Source organism: Pipistrellus hanaki (genome assembly GCF_964339955.1).
Source record: "Pipistrellus hanaki genome assembly, chromosome: 3".
In the NCBI taxonomy this organism is placed as follows: Eukaryota; Metazoa; Chordata; class Mammalia; order Chiroptera; family Vespertilionidae; genus Pipistrellus; species Pipistrellus hanaki.
This window is the reverse complement of record NC_140505.1, coordinates 93,077,523-93,099,089: the sequence shown is the minus strand read 5'-3', so window position 1 is coordinate 93,099,089 and position 21,567 is coordinate 93,077,523. Positions and strand designations below refer to the sequence as shown.

The 21,567-nt window shown below is 41.7% G+C and overlaps 1 protein-coding gene across 2 annotated transcripts in view; it reads left to right on the top strand.

Annotated features, from left to right (window-relative positions):
• The window catches only part of CECR2 (CECR2 histone acetyl-lysine reader), a 209,816-nt gene that overhangs the window by 170,290 nt on the left and 17,959 nt on the right, over nucleotides 1–21,567 (top strand). For both annotated transcript variants that reach the window (XM_084878526.1, XM_084878525.1), the window contains exon 8: nucleotides 10,374–10,527. In XM_084878526.1, coding sequence (XP_084734652.1) covers nucleotides 10,374–10,527 — 154 coding nt within the window. The remainder of the gene's footprint in view (nucleotides 1–10,373; nucleotides 10,528–21,567) is intronic.

Here is a 21,567-nt window from a genome sequence, read left to right as displayed (position 1 = left end):
TAACAATTCAATTCCTGAATTTCCTGGTGAATTTCTTGTGACTCCATTTCTTTCAGAGTCAGTGGACCAAATCTCTCATGTTTAGCAATAGCACTGTCTTTAAATGAGTACGTCTTGTCAAGGTAGCCTGTTCGCAGTGCATTTGCAATGCAACTGTCAGTGATTTTCTCCCATGAATTCTTCACCCAAGTCACAACTTCTTGCAGTTTAGGTTTCACAAAGTTTCCACGCTGATTTCTCTCCATTCTATTTTCAATGTAGTCATTAATTTCCATGCGCAAATTGTCTTTGAATGGCTTGTTTATTGCAATATCAAGAGTCTGGAGATAGGCCGTCATTCCTGGGGGAATCATTATCTGATCTATTTTTCTATCCTGAAGAAATGTCTTCATGTCTTTAGTGCAGTGAATGCTGGCTGCATCCCAGACTAGCAGATCTCTTTGGCTCCCTCGCATAACAAGCGGCAGCATTAAATCGACCCACTTCCTTATGACTGCTTGTGTGGCCCAGGCTTTTTCAGTTTCAAGAATAAAAACGCCCAAAACACGTTCAATCTTTTCCTTCTTGCCCTTAGAAATGATTAAAGATGGGATTTTAGTGCCATCCAGACGAACTGCCAAAATACAGGAAACATGCACTTTTGTAAGCCGTGGAGGGAATGTACACTAAGGAGGCAACCCGCTGTTCAATTGTTGTTTGAGATGATTGGCCCATAAACACTGCAGTTTCATCCATAGCAATCATGTTGGAAAGATTGTATTTAGAGAAGTCAGCATCATCAATAAAGGACTTGAATGCAAGTGCTCGCTTAATAACTCGGGTATCTTCCAACCTAAACAGTGTTGTAGATCTTCTTAAAGACAGTTCACTTCGCTGAAGGAAATTATCCAGCCAGTGTTGTAATGCTTTGAAGTCTTCGGGGGCTATGTCAAACTGTGGTGCCATTGCAAGGGCAAATTCTTGAATTTGAGCCTTATTCACAACCAAAGCCTCTGCTCTCCTGTCAACAACCCATTCACAGATCAGGTCTTCCAGCTCGGAAAATAATGGTTGGCGACCTGATCCATACTTGCGCTTTTTAGCATTTCCCTTGTCCACTTGTTCAATGAGGTTACCATACTCTGCTCGCCATTTTCGGACCAATCGGATACTCAACATCTTCTCTTTGCAGAAAGCAGTAAGGTTTTGGCCCCAAGAGTCTTCCACAATTCCTTTCTTGTACTCCACAGAGTAGCTTTTTCTTTTTGCACTCATTTCTAGGGGTAAAAAAAAAAGGAATTGGGGTATCAAGGTGGGGGGGGGGGGTCACTTAAAATGACACAAGGGAGATCAGAGGGGGGAATCAAAATGGCACAGGAGAATCAGAGGGGGCATTACCATTTTAGTAACCCCTTTTGATCCTCCTGTGTCATTTTGATTGCCCCCTCTGATCCTCCTGTGTCATTTTAAGTGATCCCCCTCCCCCCACCCCTGTGCCACTGAACACCTTCACCAGACCTCCCCCTACCCCTTTATCAGACATTTACCCCCTGGGACCTGCCTGGGGACTGTCACTGGGCTTGCTGGGGCCTGGATCTGGGCTGGAGCAGGGTCTGCCACTAACTGATAACCTTCAGTCATGAGGGCGGCCGCGAGCATCAGGTAGTGTCACCAGAGACAGACCAGCACTCAACCACCTTCACCGCGTCCTGTCCACTCTAATCCTCCTGTTCTTCTATACGCATCTGCGAAAGTCTCCTCCTCTCTCCCGCCCCGCGCTCACCGCTCACTCCGACCTTCGCTCCACCTCCACACAGCAGTGACGTCAGGACTCCGCATAACGTCACTGGTTGCTAGACGCCAGTCCAGTTTACAGTAAATTAATTTTCATTCTGAGACAGCCTGGGGGGCCTTATTTTCAGGGGGATGCCTTATAGTTCACTCAGAAGGAAACCTGTACGTAGGTCTTATTTTCGGAGGATGTTTTATTTTCGGGGAAACACGGTAGGTGACTCAGCCTCCCCAGTTATCTGAGGTGGACACTCTTGGTGTGCCCCTTTGTGGGCTGTGTGTGCCATCTTGTTGTAGTTAAGCGTAGATTGTTGTTAGTATCACTGGGAGTGTTGACTTCCAGGCCAGTTGGCTGTGAGGATCAGCTGTGTCTATGCTGGGAGAGCTTCTGTGCTCAGAATTGGATTGGGCAGAGCCTCAGGGTAGATAAGACAGCCTTGGTTTCCCATCAGCCTCGCCCTGAGAGGCCCCTGTGTCTCAGTGTCCCACGGCAGTGGCTGCACACACCACTGAGAGAAGCCTGCTCTCAAGTTTTGCCGGCTGTCAGACAGTCCAGTTTCTCCCCTAATGAATCTGGGTATTCAAAGTCTCACCCAGAACTGGATTTCAGTGCAGTTGGGAGGTTGTTTGTTTGTTTGTTTGTTTGTTTGTTTTGTTTCCCTCCTGAACGAGAAAGCTAGCCACATATTAAGCTGCCCGTCCTTTCCACCCTCTCAGGTCTCTGCACCTCTGTCCTCCACAGCTCCTCTGAGTTTCAGGGTCCTTTTCTCTTTCCTTCGAGTTGTAGAGTTTCCACTCAGCCAGCTTTACGGTGGTTCTGGACTATGTCTGCTCTGTCTTCCAGTTGCAGTTTTGAAATTGTGTGAGGCAGCAGTATAGGTGTTTACCTATGCCTCCATGTTGGTTTCTCTCCTTTCAGAGAGTTTTTTCGAAACTGCGTGTTGGGTTTGTTGAATACTTTTTATGCAACTATTGATATGCTCATGTGATTGTCTTTCAGTTTGTTTATGTAATGTGTCACATTTATTGATTTAAGGATATTATACCAGGCTTGCATCCCTGGAATAAACACCACTTGGTTATGGTGTATAGTTTTTTTAATATATTGCTGGATGTGATTTGCTAATATTTTGTTGAGGATTTTAGCATCTAAGTTCATCAGGGATATTGGCCTGTAATCCTCTTTCTTTGTAGTGTATGTGGTTTTGTAATTAGGATAATGCTGGCCTTATAAAAAGAGTTTGGAAGTGTTTCTTGCACTTTGGAAATAGTTTGAGGAGTATACATGTTAATTCTTTGATTGTTTGGTGAAACTCCTATGAGAAACCATACAGACCAGGGTTTTTGTTTGCTGGGAGTTTTTTGTTTTGTTTTGTTTTAATTATTATTATTATTGCTTCTACTTCACCAATTCTTATTGGCCTATTCTGTTTTTGTTTGTTTGTTTGTTTGTTTTTTAATTCTTCCTGACTGATTTTGGAAGCTTCTATAGATTCTATTTTTCAATAATTTGTCCATTTCTCCACATTGTCCAGCTTGAGGGCATGTTCACAGTATTTTCTTATAATTCTTTGTATTTCGGCGTCAGTTTTTACTTCACTACTTTCATTTCTGATTTTAATTATTTGGGCCCTCTCTGTTTCTTGATTAGTCTGGTTCATGGTTCATCAATCTAGTTTATTTTTTTTTTAAGCTCTTGTTTTTATTGATTGTTTTTGTTTTTATTTTTCTCTATGTCACTTTTTTCTGCTCTAATCTTTACTATTTCCTTCGTTCTACTTACTCTGGTCTTTTCTTCTTGTTCTCTTTCTAATTCTTTAAATTGTATGGTTAAATAATATGTTAATTTTTTGTGTTTTTTGAGGTATGCCTCTAGTGCTATGAACTTCTTTTCAGAACTGCTTTCACTGTATCCCATAAATTTTGGGTGGTTGTATGTTCATTTTCATTTGTTTCCAGTAAGGTTTTTATGTCTCTCTTGACCTTGTGGTAACCTATTCATTGTTCAATAGCATGCTATTTAGCTTCCATGTGTTTGAATGTTTGGGAATGTTTTTGCTGTCGTTGATTTCTATATCTAAGAAGATGCTTGTTATTATTTCAATGTTCTTGAGAGACTTGATTTGTGTTTTAACGTGTGGTTTGTCTTTGAGAATGACCCATGTTCACTTGATTTATATTCTGTAGCTTTGGGGTGAATTGTCTTATAAATGTCATTTAAATCATCACTTAGAGTCTCTGTTCTCTTGTTATTTTATTGTCTGGAAAATCTATTCAGTGATGTCAGTGGGATGTTAAGGTACCCTACTATATCTATAATATATTGCTGTTGACCTCTCCCTTAAGCCCTCTAGTTGCTTTTTGGTTTGTTTTTTGTTTTGTTTTTTTGTTTGTTTGTGTTTTTTTGTGTGTGTGTGTGTGTGTGTGTGTGTGTTTTGTTTTTGTTTTTAGATATTTAGGTGCTCCTGTATTGGGTGCATATATGTTTGCCAGAGATATATCCTCTTATTCAATTGGTCCCTTAAGTATTATGTAGTGACCTTTATAATCTCTTTGATGGCCTTCATTTTGAAGTCTTATTTTGTCACTTATTTTGTATTACTACCGCAGCTTTTTTTTTTTTTTTTTTTCATGTCTATTTACATGGAAAAACTTTTTACCATGCCTTCATTCTCATCCTGTGTGAGTCTTTTATTCTGAGGTGGGTCTCTTATAGACAGCATATAAATGGGTCATGTGTGGGATTTTTATTCATTTTACCTGCCCTATATCTTTTTATTGCAGTATTTAATGTTACTATTGATAGGTACTTATTTATTGCCACTTTACTTCTTTATGCCTGTGTTTCTATTTCTTCTCCTCATTACACCTGTCCCTTTTGCATTTCTTGTAGTGCTGGTTTAGTGGTGATAAACTCCTTTAGCTTTTTTTGTCTGGAAGCTCTTTATTTCACCATCTGTTTTTAATGATAGCAGTGTTGAGTATAATAATCTTCATTTCAGATCCTTGCTTTTCATTACCTTGAATATTTCATGACATTCCCTATGGTCTATAGTTTCTGATGAGAAATCAGCTGACAGTCTTATGGAGTTCCTTGGTAAGTAATAAATTGCTTTTCTCTTACTGCCTTTAAGATTCTCTTATCTTTAATTTTTGGCAGTTTAATTATGATGTGCCTGGCCAAGGACCTGGTTAGGTTCTTCTTGTTTGGGACTCTGTGCCTCCTGAACTTGTGTGACTTTTTCCTTTACCAGGATAGAGAAGTTTTCTGCCATTATTTTTTCAGACACAGTCTCTATTCCTCACTCATTTTCTTCCCCTTCTGGATCTTTTATGATGTGAATATTGTTGCATTCACGTTGGTCCACAGCTCCCTTAAGTTGTCCTCCTATGGTTTTATTTTGTTTTGTTTTGTTAATCCTCAAACGAGGATTTTTTTTCCTATTGACTTTTAGGGAGAGTGGAAGAGAGAGGGGAAAACAGAGAATCATCGACGTGAGAGAAACACATTGATTGGTTGCCTCCTGCCAGGCCCAGGCCAGGGAGGAGCCTTCAACCAATTGAGGTACGTGTTCCTTGACTGGAATTGAACCAGGATGCTTTGGTCCTCAAGCCAATGCTCTATCTACTGAACCAAATCAGCTAGGGCTGTCCTTCTGGTTTTTTAGTTGTTTTTCCTTTTGGTTCTCTGATTGAGTGATTTCATTGATCCTATCCTCAGCTTCCCTTAATCTGTTTTGATTTCTTCCCGCTTTTTCTTTATTAGTGCTATGTTATTCTTTATAGTCACTGTATCTTTTCTAATGCTGTTGACCACCCTTGCCATCATTATTCTGAACTCTATTTCTGATAGCTCCATTTCATTTAGTTCTTCTTCTGGAGAATTCTCTTGTTCTTTGGTTTGGCTGTTGTTGTTTTTGTCTCCCCATTATGGCTGCTTCTTTGAGTTTGTGTCTATGTATTAGTTAGGTCTGCTATGACTCCCAATCTCTAGTGCATGACAATCTCAGATGCTATTTGTGACTGGCTCTGAGTACCCTCTTTGTGGATAACAGCAATCCACAGCTTGTGGCTCCCACTGCTGGTACTAGTTGTTTTTGGCAAGGACCAAGATGTGCATTAGAGTCTGCTTTTCCTAGTCCTGGGTCCAGAAGGAGATCAGGCAAAGACTCAAAGCCTCTGGAGATCCTCCTCTGCCTGCAGTCCAATGAACACTCAGTTTTGATTAGCTTCATGCTATAGACCACAGGTGGGGTGCCTTACCCTCAGACAAAACCGCCTAGATAGCAAATGTCCACCAGCAAAGAAAACTTGGGTGGCTGCCCTCCAATCTTCAATCCCAGGCCCCTAATATTGGAGTCTCTTCAGAGAGCTCCAGTCTTTTCTGCCAGAACCCAAGGTGAATGGCTGCACATGAAATTTTTTGCATTGACCCTTTAAGAGGGTGTCTGCATTTCCAGCAGTTTCTCACTGGCAGACAGCAATTCTGCTGTTTTTCACAGCCAGATGTTACGTGGTCACCTTTCTCAGTTTTGGTGCTTTGGGCTGGGGAGCCCAGGTTGGGTTTAGACCACAGAGTTTTCTGTGAGAGCTCTTCTAGCCCTTCCATGCCTCTGCACTTACTACTAGTCTGTGCTTTCTCCACTTTCCCTCCTTGGTTGTCAGGGTTCTCTCCAGCTGGTCTTAAGATCATTTTTCAGGGTGGTTTTCCTATATTTTAGTTGTATTTCCAGTATAGTCCTAAGAAACTGTCAGTGTAATTTCCACTTACTACCACCATTTTTTAATCTTCCATTTATTAGAGAGTGGAAGGGAGAGAGCAGGAACATCTATGTGAGAGACACATCAGTTGGTTGCCCCCTCCATTTGCCCCAGCATGGCCAGAGATCAAACCTGCAAAAAACCAGGTATTTGCTCTTGACTGGGAATTGAACCCATGACCCTTCCATGCATGGGCAGACACTAACTTTTTTTTAAAATATATTTTATTGATGTTTTACAGAGAGGAAGGGAGAGAGATAGAGAGCTAGAAACATCGATGAGAGAGAAACATAGACCAGCTGCCTCCTGCGCACACCCTCCCCTACCGGGGATGTGCCCATAACCATGTACATTCCTTTGACCGGAATCGAACCTGGGACCTTTCAGTCCACAGGCCGACACTCTATTCACTGAGCCAAACCAGTTTCGGCAAGATACTATTAATAACTCCTGAACCACATTGGCCAGGGTAGAAATGAAATTTTTGTTGGTTGTGTTGAGTATATAATATCACCTATTAATCTACCACAAAAACTTTTTTGCTTATCTCATTTTATAAGTAGTACTCTTTATAAGTTCCTGATACATACGTACAAATTGTCCTCCAGAAGACATGTTTACCAGCCTTTACAATGTGTTGCTTTGTATCATTTTTAACAATTTTATAAGTGAAAAAGCGATTGTATTGTGCTCTCCCTTTTAATCATTGATGTGGATGGCTTAGTTATCTTCTATATGTTTTGTTTGTTCAGGGATGGCTACTGTTTGTAAGACATCATTACATACTAAGAATAATAAATCATGTTTGTTATAAAAATTATTTATAGCCGAAACCGGTTTGGTTCAGAGGGTAGAGTGTCGGTCGGTGGGCTGAAAGGTCCCAGATTCGATTCCTGCAAGGGCATGTACATTGATTGCGGGCACATTCCCAGTGGGGAGAGGTGCGGGGACAGGGGCAGCTGGTCGATGTTTCTCTCATCGATGTTTCTAGCTCTCTATCCCTCTCCCTTCCTCTCTAAAAAATCAATAAAATATATTTTAAAAATAAAAAATAATTTGTATATTGTAAATATTTATATAGTTATCTATTCTTTCCCTTTTTCTCCTTCCATTGACTGAAAGTTTGAAATGTCTTCATGTTGTTTTCCAGGTGACTCTGGTGATTTGATATATCTATTTATGAGTCATTGGCTTGCATCTCTTTAGTCCTTATTACAATTCTTGGTCCTATTAATATCCTGTTGTACTCTTTGAATGAAGAATATGTTTTCACCATCTGTCCTTTTATCATAGAGGCACAGAATGCACACATATTATTGTTACATGTAAATATGTGCCCATTTTTCTTTTTTATGTGTCTCATTTATAGAAAGTAGTAGTTTTTTTTGAATGAAATAATTCCTTTGACACAACTTAGTTTTCCTCTGTCTCCTACTTTCCCCCCATCATATGAATTTATATATTAACTAGAATCCCCTGAGCCCAGCCTTCACTCTCTCCAATCTGGTACCCCTCAGGTGATGTCCAACAGCCTATTTAGACCCAATCCTGATGATTGGGCCTAAACTGGCAGTAGGACATCCCTCTCACAATCCTGGACTGCTGACTCCTAATCACTCACCTGCCTGCCTGGTCACCCTTAACTGCCCTCCCTGCCAGCCTATTCACCCCTAACTGCCCCCCATGCAGCCTGCTGTTTGGTCGACCCTCACTAATCCCCCTGCCAGCTTGGTCCTAGGCAGCTACTTGTGAGGGCATGAGAGTTAATTTGCATATTACCTATTATATAGGAAGGTAGTATCAGCTTGGAGTCTCTATATGACTGAAAGAAGCAAAAGTAATTATTTTGGTTTGCTTTGGCTTATTAACTCTAATTACATCATAACTTCTCAGCTGAGGAAAGACTCTGCCTAAAAGTTGGACTAAATAAGGACGTGGAGAGAGGTGGTAAAGGGAATGGTACCTCATGCATTGCAGCAAAGGTACTTTTTTGACTATTAGGATCAATTCTTCAGAAGAATTGTCCTTGCTTAATGCCAGGACCATCCTCATTTCAGAAACAGTATCTAGCATATCTACTCCAGTTATAGGATAAAGAGTTTGGTGAACTTTAATTCTATTTATGTTTTGAGGTTCCTTATGAGTACAGTATTATGTGTGCAATAATAATGGTTAATTTTTGTTAGTTTCATTTTTACCTCTCATTCCAGATTTTACTGTTGGATAGCAAACTCCTTTTAAGTTAGGCTTATAGAATTTAAATGATAAAAATTACTTTACCAGCAACAAGCAGACTGTAAAATTACAGCGGGGAGATCTTGGGGAGATAAGAGATCAACCGAAGGACTTGTATACATGCATATAAGTACAACCAATGGATACAAAACTCTGGGGAGGGAGGGTATGTATGGGAAGGGGGGGGCAATGTTAAAATATGTACACAGAAAATAATTTAATTAAAAAAAAAATTACTTTACCAAAGGCTATCTAGGCATAACAACTTCCAAAATCTGAATCAAATGGAGAGTCAAAACTAGTTTTAAGTTCTATAAAGAAAATGATACAAAATTTTAATCAGCAGGGTTTTTTTGTTTTATATTTTTTGTTTGTTTGTTTGTCTTAATTGATTTTTTACAGAGAGGAAGGGAGAGAGATAGAGCTAGAAACATCGATGAGAGAGAAACATCGACCAGCTGCCTCTTGCACACCCTCTACAGGGGATGTGCCCTCAACCAGTGTACTTGCCCTTGACCGGAATCGAACCGGGACGTTTAAGTCCGCAGACTGACGCTCTACCACTGAGCCAAACCGGTTTCGGCTTAATCAGCAGTTTTAGTATTTAATTATGACATATGTAAATGGGAATCTATATTCACTTTTTTCCTCACATTAAAATCTTTTGAACAGTCCATAGCATGAAACTTTTAAATATTTATCTGCATAAAGAGTCTTATATCTTCTTCCTATTGAAAAGATCTTTTAGGGGGGGAAAAAAAAAAGCATGCCTGTCTTTCCCTCCCTTCATTCCCCCTTCCCCCCAGGTATGCACCTCCTAAACTTGAGACACCCAGGAGGCTTACAACCAGGGAACAGTGGACAGCAGCATCTGGTCCCCAGTTAACCCTCTGACCCTGTCCCCTAGATCCCTTTTCTCTGACTTAGTGAGTCAAAACATTATTTATTTTGGGAAATATACAGAATAAATGTTCAATAAAGTGTAGTTGTCCTGTTTGTGTGTGTGTGTGTGTGTGTGTGTGTGTGTGTGTGTGTTTACCTTTTCTTTTATTAGATTCTTTAGGCAAATTCTCAGTGTATTTAAGGCAAAAAAAAGTGGTCCTTACTACCATCCCCCTAATTTTATTTTGTTTTACTACTAAAGAAAAGTATAAAAGTTAAGGGTTTTAGAGTGATGCACATTTTTTAAATTCTAAGTCTGTTTTCTGTCTAGAGAATATTTTTCATCCTTTTACTTAGATGACAATACTTTTTAAGGTTTTACTTTTGTCAAATATTAAAGCTGTAAGAAAGGTCTCTGAGCTGCTTCAATTTGCCTCTCCAGTTACGTGTATTCTTCATAGTATTACCTCCCAAACACTACAAATTATGTAAACCATTGTACCCTTTTTAAAATCTCTGGTGTTTTTTAATGTTAGTATGTTTACATATATTATATATATTCTTTAGGTGATAAAAACGAATTTGGAAGTATGTTATACATTCTCTAACTACCTAATATTATTTATTAAATAGATTGAATTTCATAAAAATAAAATCTTAACTCAGAGTGAAGAACTGATCTTACATTGTTGTATTTTAACTCTACACTTACTGGCTCCTCACAGGAGACTCCTATGATTACCAGAATAGAAAAACAGAAGCGCAAAGAGGAGGAAGAAGAACGTCAACTTCTTATAGCAGTGCAGAAGAAGGAGCAAGAGCAGATGCTAAAGGAAGAGAAGAAAAGAGAGTTGGAGGAAAAGGTCAAGGCAGTGGAAGGTATATGGGCTTTCTGTGTAGTCCAGAAGAAATACGTGGCATGGTAATAGTGATCCGATAGCCAAAACCACATCAAACTGGGTTCTGTCATTTAAGCTGTTTCTGGCAACTTTTAACTTGTAAATTCTATTCTGCCTTCTTTATTCATCTAGATCCCGTCTCATTGCCATTGCATTCCTGCTAAAACACTGGTATTTTTTCATTGTGTGTCTTCCTTTCATTCTTTTGCCTGTTCCCATTTCTGCTAAGTTCCTTATATAGAATGGAGAAAAACTTAAAAGTATTGATGACAACTATTTTCACAGAAATTATTTTGAACACAAATAAAATGTGTTCAGGAAAAGCCTTAGAGATTTTTTTTTTTTTTTCAGCTCTTTGAAACTATATACATCTAGACTATTATGAAGGCAAAGCGTTTTCTCAAGCTTGGGTTCTAGTCATAGTTTTAGTGTAATGAAATTATAGCAACGGATAAAAACTGGCTTTAGATGTGTTATGTAGCAGTTATATTTATAAGTTGAGCCTGTTGTGTCATGTGTTAACATCATTTGGCTTGTCTGAATACTGACCAATATTTATTTTCTTTTAAATAAATGTATTTTTAAAGCTTTATTTTTTTTTTTCAAAGCTTTCTTTTAAATATCTTTTTATTGGTTTCAAAAAGGGAGAAGATAGAAACATCAATGATGAGAGAGAATCATTGACTAGCTGCCTCCTGCACACACATACTAGGGATTGAGCCCCACAACTTGGGCATTTCCCCTGACAGGGAACCGAACTGTGACCTCCTGGTTTATGAGTTGACACTCAACCACTGAGGCACACTGGCTGGGCTCAATGTGCATGTTTACTCCTATTCCTCTGTAGTACCTTCTATTTCTTAAAAAGTTAAACCAATTCCTACCTTCCTTGTTTCTTCATTCTAAAATTCTTAGTGCATTTATGCTGCAGAGTTAGCCTTTGTCTTAGTCTAGGTAGTATATCCAACTTGTAAGATTTAGCATGTTTTAATTCCAGTGCTAGATTTAAATTCCTCTACATGATAACTGTAGCTTTCATTTCTTTTCTTTATTTTTTTTTAAGTGGAATTATTATATAATCCCACTGTAATTTTCAGTGGGGTTATTATTGGGTCACTATTGTCAGTTTGAGTTTTAATTTATGCAGACAGGTCCAAAATTTATGTTTGTGGCTTAGTTTCAATACCTGCAAGATTAGTAATAATATGTTATAGATTGTTCTTTAAATCAACATGTTTTTGGAGCACCCATTCTCTGCCCGGCACTGTTGTGGAAATATAGTGGTAAATAAAATAAGATACTTCTTCATGGAGTTTACGTTGTAATAGTGGGTAAACAGTGAACAAATATTGAAAAACCATAGATACTGGTGAGTAATCTCAAGAAAAATAAAACTGGATATCCAAAATAGCAGTGTAGATAAACATCTAAACTGCTGCCCTGCACAACAATTTCAAAACTACAGCTAAAAGTCAAAACATCTATCACCCAGAACCACAGGAAAGCTGGCTGAGTGGAAGTTCTACAACTAGATGAAAAGAGGAAAGAGCATTTAGTGCACAAATGCTGAAAAACTGAGGTACAGGTGTGCGCGCACCATACGGGCTGGTGGCAGATCCCAGCTGGTGTCAGGTGTTGCTTTCTTTAGCCAGAAGAGAGACAAGCTCCCAATCTCTCTGAAATCCAGTTTCTGGGGAGAAGCTGGACTGTCTGCCATCGGATCAGAAAGTGAGGGTGGCTTGCTTGCAGAGCTGCGCGCAAGAATAATTGTTTGCTGTGCTGAGGCACGAGACCTGGGGACCCATCAGAGAGGCAGACAGCTCACTGCCAGCCATCGCTGTTTGCCACACCCAAGCTCCATACAATGGCTTTTGCATATGAATGGCCTTTTCTATTGTAGTTTAACCTAACAAACTTGCAACCTGGTGCAGATAGCTCCAAAGCCTCCAAGCTCCAAGCAGGGAGGAGAGGACTGTGGTTCTCGCTGTAGCTCCTGCAGGGTGGCCTCAGACAGTAGCTGAACTGCACCCCATAGGAGATCCAGAAGCCAGTGTACCTAGTGGTCAGTGTGAGACACCAGATTTCAACTCCGCACATCCATAAGTGACACATTCAGGAGGCGGACTCAGTGAGCACCAGAGCCCCACTGAAACAAGGCCTGCACCATAGGCGTGTCTGCAGCGCAGCAGTTCTAGACACAGCGGGTCCTCACAGCCAATTGGCCTGGAGGTCAGTTCCTCCCAGTGTACCAACAGCAATCAAGGCTTAACTACACCAAGACTTTGCACTCAGCCCATAAAAGGGTGTACCAAGAGTGACCACCTCGGGTGATTGGGGAGGCTGAGTTACTGGCCCCTATAGGTCACCTACCACACAAAGTCATTCCATCAACACAGGGAGGCAGCCAAAATGCAGAGACAACAGAAGCATGTCACGAATGGGAGAAATGGAGGAAAGCAAACTATTGGACTACACAGTTCAGAACCACATTCATAAGGTTACTCAAGAATCTTCTAAAAACCACTGAGAAACTTGAAGAGACCTTCAAGGACCTTAATGAGAATGCCAAAAAGATGGAAAAGGACCAGTCAGAAATTAATCATATACTGTCTGAAATAAAGGATATACAGAAAGTCAACTGTAGAAGGAGAATCCAAGATGGCTGCTCGGGTAGGCAACTAGCCGCAGCCGCACACAACAATTTTAATAAAATACAACTAAAATATAAAATGGACATTACCCAGAACTACAGGAAAGTCGACTGACTGGAAATCCTACAACAAGAAGCAAGGAGAAAACCAGAAGGAAGCACGGAGGAGCTGTAAAAGCCTAAGGTACGGAGACACGCGGCGCGCGCGGAGAGGACGGAGCCGGAGAGGAGGGAGGCCGAGTGCCTGGCGGGCGTTCCCAAGCGGGAAGGAGAGAAAACTCCGACTGTGCTGGGCCCCTGACTGCTCTGAACCCCAGTTCTAGGCCAGACCCCGGGGACTCAGGCTCAGCCATAGGGAGCTGGGCTGTAAGTCGGAACCCCGGGGTAGCGGAGAAAGGAGGTCCCAGAGGCGCGCACACTGTCCCCAGAGAAGAGACGGTCGGCTGTGCCGCGGGATTGCCCTGACGGGAAGGAGACTGGGGCTCCAGACTGCTGTGAACGCCACCTCCAACTCCACTTCCAACTGAACTGAACCCCAATACCGGGCTCATTGGGGGAGAGCATAGACTGTTTGGCAGCAGGCGAAAATCGAGGGCACCTTTCTCTCAGAGGCGCCGGCAGCGAGCACTGAAGGACCCACATAGGGCGGGGCTGACGGAAGCCAAAGCTGCAGGCTCCACCCTGAAACCCCGTCCCATCTGTAACTGCGAAATGCGACAACAAAATAGATCACAAACGAAAGAAATGGAGGACAAAAAGCGTCTGGATATAGAGTTCAAATCTACGCTTATAAGGTTTTTCAAGAATTTCCTAGAAAAGATGGATAAGGCCTATGAGGATATGAAAAGAGACCATCAAGAAATGATAAGGGAACAACAAGAAATAAAGAATACATTGTCTGAAATAAAAAATATTCTACAGAGTCCTAAAAACAGAAGGGAAGATCGCAAGAATCAAGTCAAAGATTTGGAACATAAAGAGCCAGAAGACACTCCTCCACAGAAGCTAGAAGGCAAGAGAATCCAGAAAATTGAAGATAATGTAAGAAACCTCTGGGACAACTTCAAGCGAACCAACATCAGAATTATGGGGGTTCCAGAAGATGAGAGAGAGCAAGATATCGAAAACATACTGAAAGAAATAGTGACAGAAAACTTCCCCCACCTGGTGAAAGAATTTGACTTACAAGTCCAGGAAGTGCACAGAACTCCAAACAAAAGGAATCCAAAGAGGACCACACCGAGACACATCATTATTAAAATTCCAAGAGCAAAAGATAAAGAGAGAATATTAAAAGAAGCAAGAGCAAAGAAGGTAGTAACTTATAAAGGAGCACCTATACGATTGTCAGCTGACTTCTCAACAGAAACCATGCAGGCCAGAAGGGAATGGCAAGAAATATTCAAGGTGATGAATAGCAAGAACCTACAGCCAAAAATAAGCTACCCAGCGAAGCTATCACTCAGAATCGAAGGCCAGATAAAGAGCTTCACTAATAAAAAAAAGCTAAAGGAGTTCATCACCACCAAACCAGAATTATATGAATTGCTGAAGGGGGTTCTTTCAGAAGAGAAAGTAAACAAAGATAAAAATTATGAACAACAAATACGTAATTATCAACAAGTGAATCTAAAAACCAAGGAAATTAAAAAAATCTGATGAACAATATTAACTGTTGAATATAATAGAATCAGAGGTATGGAAGGGGAGTGAACTGACGATTCTTGGGGAAAAGGGGAGAGGGGGGCGTGGGAAGAGACTGAACATAAACTGTGCACCTATGGATGAGGACAATGGGGAGAGGGGAAAGGGCAGAGGGTGGGGTGGGAACCTGGTGGAGGAGAGCAATGGTGGGGGAGTGGGGGAAGGAACATTTGTAATAATATGAAAAATAAAAACATTAAAAAAAAAAAAGAAAAAAAAAATAAACAAAACAAAGCAGAAAAAAGAAAAGAAAGTCAACTGTAGATCAATGTATCCCAAGAGTCAAATCAAAGATCTGGAATATAAGGAAGTAAAAAACACCCAACCAGAGAGGCAGAAAGAAGAATCCAAAAGTGTGAAGGTAGTGTAAGGAGTCTCTGGGACGGCTTTAAGCATACCAACATCCAGATTTTGGGGGTGCCAGAAGAAGAGAGCAGGATATTGAAGGCCCATTGGAAGAAATAATGACAGAAAACTTTCCCTGCCTGGTGAAAGAAATAGACTTACAAGTTCAGGAAGCTCACATAACCCCAAACAAGAGGACCATACCACCATACATCATAATTAAAATGCCAATGGCAAAAGACAAAGAGAATCTTGAAAGCAGGCCAGAAGGGAGTGGCAAGAAATATTCAAAGTGATGAATAGCAAGAACCTACAACCGAGATTATTCTACCCATCAAAGCTATAATTCAGAATTGAAGGGCAGATAGAGAGCTTCACAGATATGAAAAAGCTAAAGGAGTTCACCACCATCAAACCAGTATTATATGAAATGCTAAAAGATATTCTTTAAGAAGTGGTAGAAGAAGAAAAAGGTAAAGATGGCCAGCAGGGGAGGGAATTTGAGAGAGACCAGACCTGCAAGGGAGAGCTATTGAGAATGATCAAGCCTGCAGGGGAAGGCAGTTAGGGGTGACCAGACCAGCAGAGGAAGGAAGTTGGGGGTGACCGGGCCTGCAGGGAAGGACAGTTGGGGGGATCCAGTCCTGCAGGCGAGAGTTGGGGGGTACCTGGCCTGCAGGGAAGGGCAGTTAGGGTGACCACCCTTGTAGGGGAGGGCAGTTGGGGTGACCAGCCTTGCAGGGGAGGGCAATTAGGGGCAAACAGTCTGGCAGGGGAGCAATTAGGCATCAATCAGGCAGGCAGGGGAGTGGTTAGGGGTGATCAGGCTGGCAGGCAGAAGCAGTTAGGGGCAATCAGGAAAGCAGGCAGGTGAGCAGTTGTGTGCCAGCAGTCCTAGATTGTGAGAGGGATATTAGATGGACAGTTGGACATCCCCCAAGGAGTCCCAGATTGGAGAGGGTGCAGGCTGGGCTGAGAGACTTCCTTTCCCCACCCCTACCCCCTCCCCCCGTGCACAAAAATTTTGTGCACCGGGCCTCTAGTGTGTGTGTGTGTGTTTGTGTGTGTGTGTGTGTGTGTGTGTGTATAAAAGCCCAGCAACCGGAATGGCAGAATGACCAGAAAAACTGGTGACTATGATGTGAACGGCGGCAGCCAAGCGGCCTGATTCCGGCTCTAATCAGCTTCCCAATTACCACGCCCCCTCCCCGGTCAGGTGTGGGGCCCGCTGACCAACCACCTGTAGTCTCTCCCCAAGGCTGGCCCTGCCAATGGGCCCAAATTGGGCAGGCCAACTGGATCCCACTTGTACATGAATTCATGCACGAGGCTTCCAGTATGCTAATGATATGCTAAGGCCACACAACCACTTGCTGACATGCAATGACCATCAGGGGGCAGATACTTCATCCAGTGGGTGAGCTTGTTGCTGGGGTCTGGCTGATCCAGGCTGAGCAACATGGGCCCAAAATGCCCTGTAGTGTCCTGCACTCCCTCCCCTGCTGGTCAGTCTCCTTCAACCCTCCCTGGTCCTGATTATGTAGCAGTGGGGTCCTTGACCTAGCCTGTGCCCTCTACCAATCCAGGATCCATCAGGAGATATTGGAGAGCCACTTTCCACCTGATCCCAAAGGCCAAGCACGAATTCATGCACTGGACGTCTAATTGGTTTATAAAAGAGCTGTAGATTTCCAGGTATTAATTTTATATCTTGTTACATTTCCAAATTCATTTATTCTGGTAGTTTTTGTTTTGTTTTTTATGGATTTTATAGGGTTTCCTATGTACAATATTATGTCTTCTGCAAATAGTTAACAGTTTTACTTCTTTTCCAATTTGGATGCCTTTTATTTCTTCTTGTCTGATTGCTATGGAAACTAAGGAGAAAATAAATCAAAATACAAAACTCTGCACAACAAAAGAAACCATCAACAAAACAATAAGAAAACCACTGCATGGGAGAACATATTTGCCAATGTTATATCTGATTAGGGCCTAATCTCCAAAACTTATAAAGAACTTATACAACTTAACAAAAGGAATATGATCCAATTAAAAAATGGATAATGGACTTAAATAGACACTTTTCAAAAGTGGTCATACAGAAGGCCGAGACACATGAAAACATGCTCAAATTCACTAATCATCCAGGAGATGCAAATAAAAAAAACAATGAGGTACAATCTCATTCCTGTCAGAATGTCTATCAACAAAAGACAAATGCTGGCAAGGATGTAGATAAAACGGAACTCTTTGCACTGCTGGTGGGAATGCAGACTGGTACAGCCACTGTGGAAAACCGTATATGCTAAGTGGCCAGATTATTTTTTTTCTCATTTTTTTTATTAAGGTATTATATGTGTACATACCTAACCAATCCCCACACTGAGTGGCCAGATTATTATGATCTTTGAACCCATAATAATCTGGCCACTCTGTGTGTGTGTGTGTATTAGAGTCCCGGTGCATGAATTCATGCATGAGTGGGATCAAGCCAGCCTGGCCAGTGGGAGGGGACATGGGCGGTTGGCCGGCCTGCCTGTTGGTCTAACTCCTGGTCAAGGGTACAATTTGCATATTAGCCTTTTATTATATGGATATACACTGAGTGGCCAAATGACTATGATCTCTGAACACATAATCATCTGGTCACTCGGTGTATACATTCTTCAAAAAATCAAAAATGGAACTTCCATTTGACCCAGAAATCCCAATTCTAGGACTATCTCCCAAGAAACTATAAACACCAGTCAGAAAGGATATATGTGCCCCTATGTTCATAGCAGCACAATTCACCATAGCTAAGATTTGGAAACAGCCTAAATGCCATCAGCAGATGAGTGGATTATTAAAAGATACATTTTATGTCTTTTTACCAATTTTTTTTAAAGCTAAAAAAGGGGAAAGGCAAAGGATACTACAAAACTAGATTATAAAATTAATATTCATGCTAAGTCATTATGAAGTGGACATTATTGAAACTCAGTTCCTTAAAATTTTCCTTCCTTAGTTAAGATTTCAGGTGTGCTCTTAAAAAGAGAATTTTTACAATACTACTGTCGACTGGTGCACAATATTTATGCATGGGTGAGAGGGTGATGGGAGGGGTCCCTCAGCCCAGCCTGTGCCCTCTGCAATTGGGTACCCCTTGGGATCAGGCCTAAACCGGCAGTCAGACTTCCTTCTCACAATCTGAGACTGCTGACTCCTAACCACTCACCTGCATTCCTGCCTGATTGCCCCTAACCCCTCTTCCTGCCTGCCTTCGTGATCACCACTAACTGCCCTCTCCTGCTGGCTTGATCTTGCCTTCAACTGCCCTCCCCTGCCAGCCTGATCTCACCCCAACTGCCTTAAAACCCTTCCTCAGCCCCCACTTTAGGTTCTATCTTGGCAATTCAACCAGATTACGTTCTGATCGGTCAGTTTCTATGCCAGTCAGAGAGGCAGGACTGATCAGCAGCCACCTTGGAGGCCTGGAGGGAAGGAGAGAGACAAGGGCTGATCAACAGCTGCCACAAAGACTTGATCAAACTCTGCTGCTCTTTCCATTCCTCTCTCCAAGGCAGCAGCCCCCTCGGCAGTCAGTGCTGGGTCGCCTCAGCAACCCAGCCCCGACTTCAGAACTGACTTCCAGTGTTCAGTTGAGCCTTTGGTTGTTACAGTCACTGCCTTTTTATATAGAGAGATTAGAAATCTTGCCTAAGGGAAGAATTTCCTCCGGAACTGTTTTTAGGGGAAATAAAGAACAGCAGTTAGTTAGTGAGCATACTATTAATTTGAATTATGGGTGTGGAGTAATCAGTCTAGAGAACCTCTATTTCTCTCCAGGGAGAATAACCATAGCTAAAATCCCTGTAAAGAAATTAGATTTCGAAAGCATAATGGGATGCATGACTGTGAATAATAGTTGATACATGCAATAGACTATATATATTTGGCATTACCTTATATAATAAAAAGATAATATGCAAGTTGACCGTCACTCTAACACACAATATGCCGCCCCCCCCACCCATGTTGACACAAGAGGGCTGGCAGGGGAGAGCAGTTGGGGGCAATCAGGCCTGCAGGGTAAGGCAGTTAGTGGCAACCAGCGTGGCAAGGGAGGGCAGTTGGGAAAAACCAGGCCTGAAGGGAAGGGCAGTTAGGGGCAATCAGGCTGGCAGGGGAGCCGTTTGGCATCGATATGGCTGGCAGTGGAGTGGTTAGGGGGTGATCAGGCAGGCAGGTGAGCAGTTGGGAGCCAGTAGTCCTGGATTATGAGAGGAGTATCTGACTGCTCTCAAGGGATCTCAGATTGGAGAAGGTGCAGGTTGGGCTGAGGGACACACACACGCGCGCGCACATGCGCGCTCATGAATTTTATGCACCGGGCTTCTATTCAAATATAAAAAGTGATTGTAAATATAAGGGCAAATAATCTTGATGAAAATATAAGCAGATTCAGTCGAAACCGGTTTGGCTCAGTGGATAGAGCATTGGTCTGCGGACTGAAGGGTCCCAGGTTCGATTCCGGTCAAGGGCATGTACCTTGGTTGCGGGCACATCCCCAGTAGGGGGTGTGCAAGAGGCAGCTAATCGATGCTTCTCTCTCATCGATGTTTCTAACTCTCTATCCCTCTTCCTTCCTCTCTGTAAAAAAAAAAAATCAATAAAATATACTTTTAAAAAAAAAAAAAATATATATATATATATATATATATATATATATATATATATATACACACACACACAGATTCAAAGGAAACAAATAGAACTCTTACAAATGTAAAATATGATTATTGGAATAATAACTTAAAACTAGGTTACAGTTTAGGTACACATCAATAAGAATCAGCAGACTAGGGGATGAGAACAACAAAGGAGAGGTCAATGGGGTAAAAAGGAGACATGTAATACTTTAAACAATAAATAATTTAAATTACAAAAGGGAAATCTTTCGAGCAACCTTAGAGCTCACCTTGTCCACATGGAACTGTCACTTCTACCCAGAATAAAGCTGGTGGAGCCCTAGGGGCACAGAGAAAAGGTGTGCACTCTCCAGTCACCTTCCGGAAAGGCTCTGCTGCTCCCTGTCTACAGCATTCAAAATCGTACAGGAGCGCTGGGCTTGGCCCTCACATGGAGCAGGTGTGTGCAGAGGATGAGAGAGAGGAGACTGTGGTCAGTCCTTGACTAGTGCCTTCAGACATCTGCAAGATTCTTCACGGAAGTCACAGTTCCCTTCTACAAGATTTGTCACCAACTGAAGAAGAGCCAGTGTCCCCTACTGGGAAGGGTAGCATGGACAGTGCCTCTGAGAGCACTGGCAGCATCCTCAGCAAGCTCGACTGGGATGCGATCAAAGACATGGTTGACAGCGTGGAAGACAAGAGCCTGTCTGTCCACTGGGCCCTGGATCTGTAAGGCCTACATGTATTCTGTTTCCAGGGCCGGCAGCACAGTGGTGTGGACTTAAGGGAGGGAAGCAATATAGAGAGTGATGTGAATTTACCATCTGCAGCCATATATTACCTGGACAAGCCATTTTAAGAAGGAAAATAGCCGAAACTGGTTTGGTTCAGTGGATAGAGTGTCAGTCTGTGGACTGAAGGGTCCCAGGTCCCGGTCAAGGGCATGTACATTGGCTGCGGGCACATTCCTGGTGGGGGGTGTGTAGGAGGCAGCTGGTCGATGTCTCTCTCTCTCCGATATTTCTAGCTTTCTATCCCTCTCCCTTCCTCTCTGTAAAAAATCAATAAAAATATTTTTTTTAAAAGAGGGAAAATAAACATGTCTCAATAATTTTGCATTCCTGGGAAAGGGTTCTTTAATTATAGATGTATTATACGTTTTTGCATTTGACTTATATTTGGGCATTATTTTTTAAGTGATAAAAAAATTAAACACATCTTTCAAACTGAAAAAAAAAATTTTTTTTTAATTATTTTTAAAATCAGCAGGCTGGAATATGTATTCAGGGAATTAGATGAACTCCAGCACTGAGTGTTCAGTCATGGAAAGCATAGGGGAAGTAGAGATTGATATATTAATTGTATAAAACTTACATATGGCAAAAACACTATAAACAGAGAAAAGACAAACCATGGAGTAGAAAAAGAAAATTTTCATACTAATCAAAAAGATTATTTAAAGCACTTATCCAAATCAGTAAGAATTCCAAAATCCACCCTAGACAGGCTCAGTGGATAGAACGTTAATATGTGGACTGAAGAGTCCAGAGTTCAATTCTGATGAAGGGTACATTCCCGGGTGTTGGGCTCATTCCCAGTGGGGGCTTGCAGGAGGCAGCCGATCAGTGATTCTCTCTCATCATTG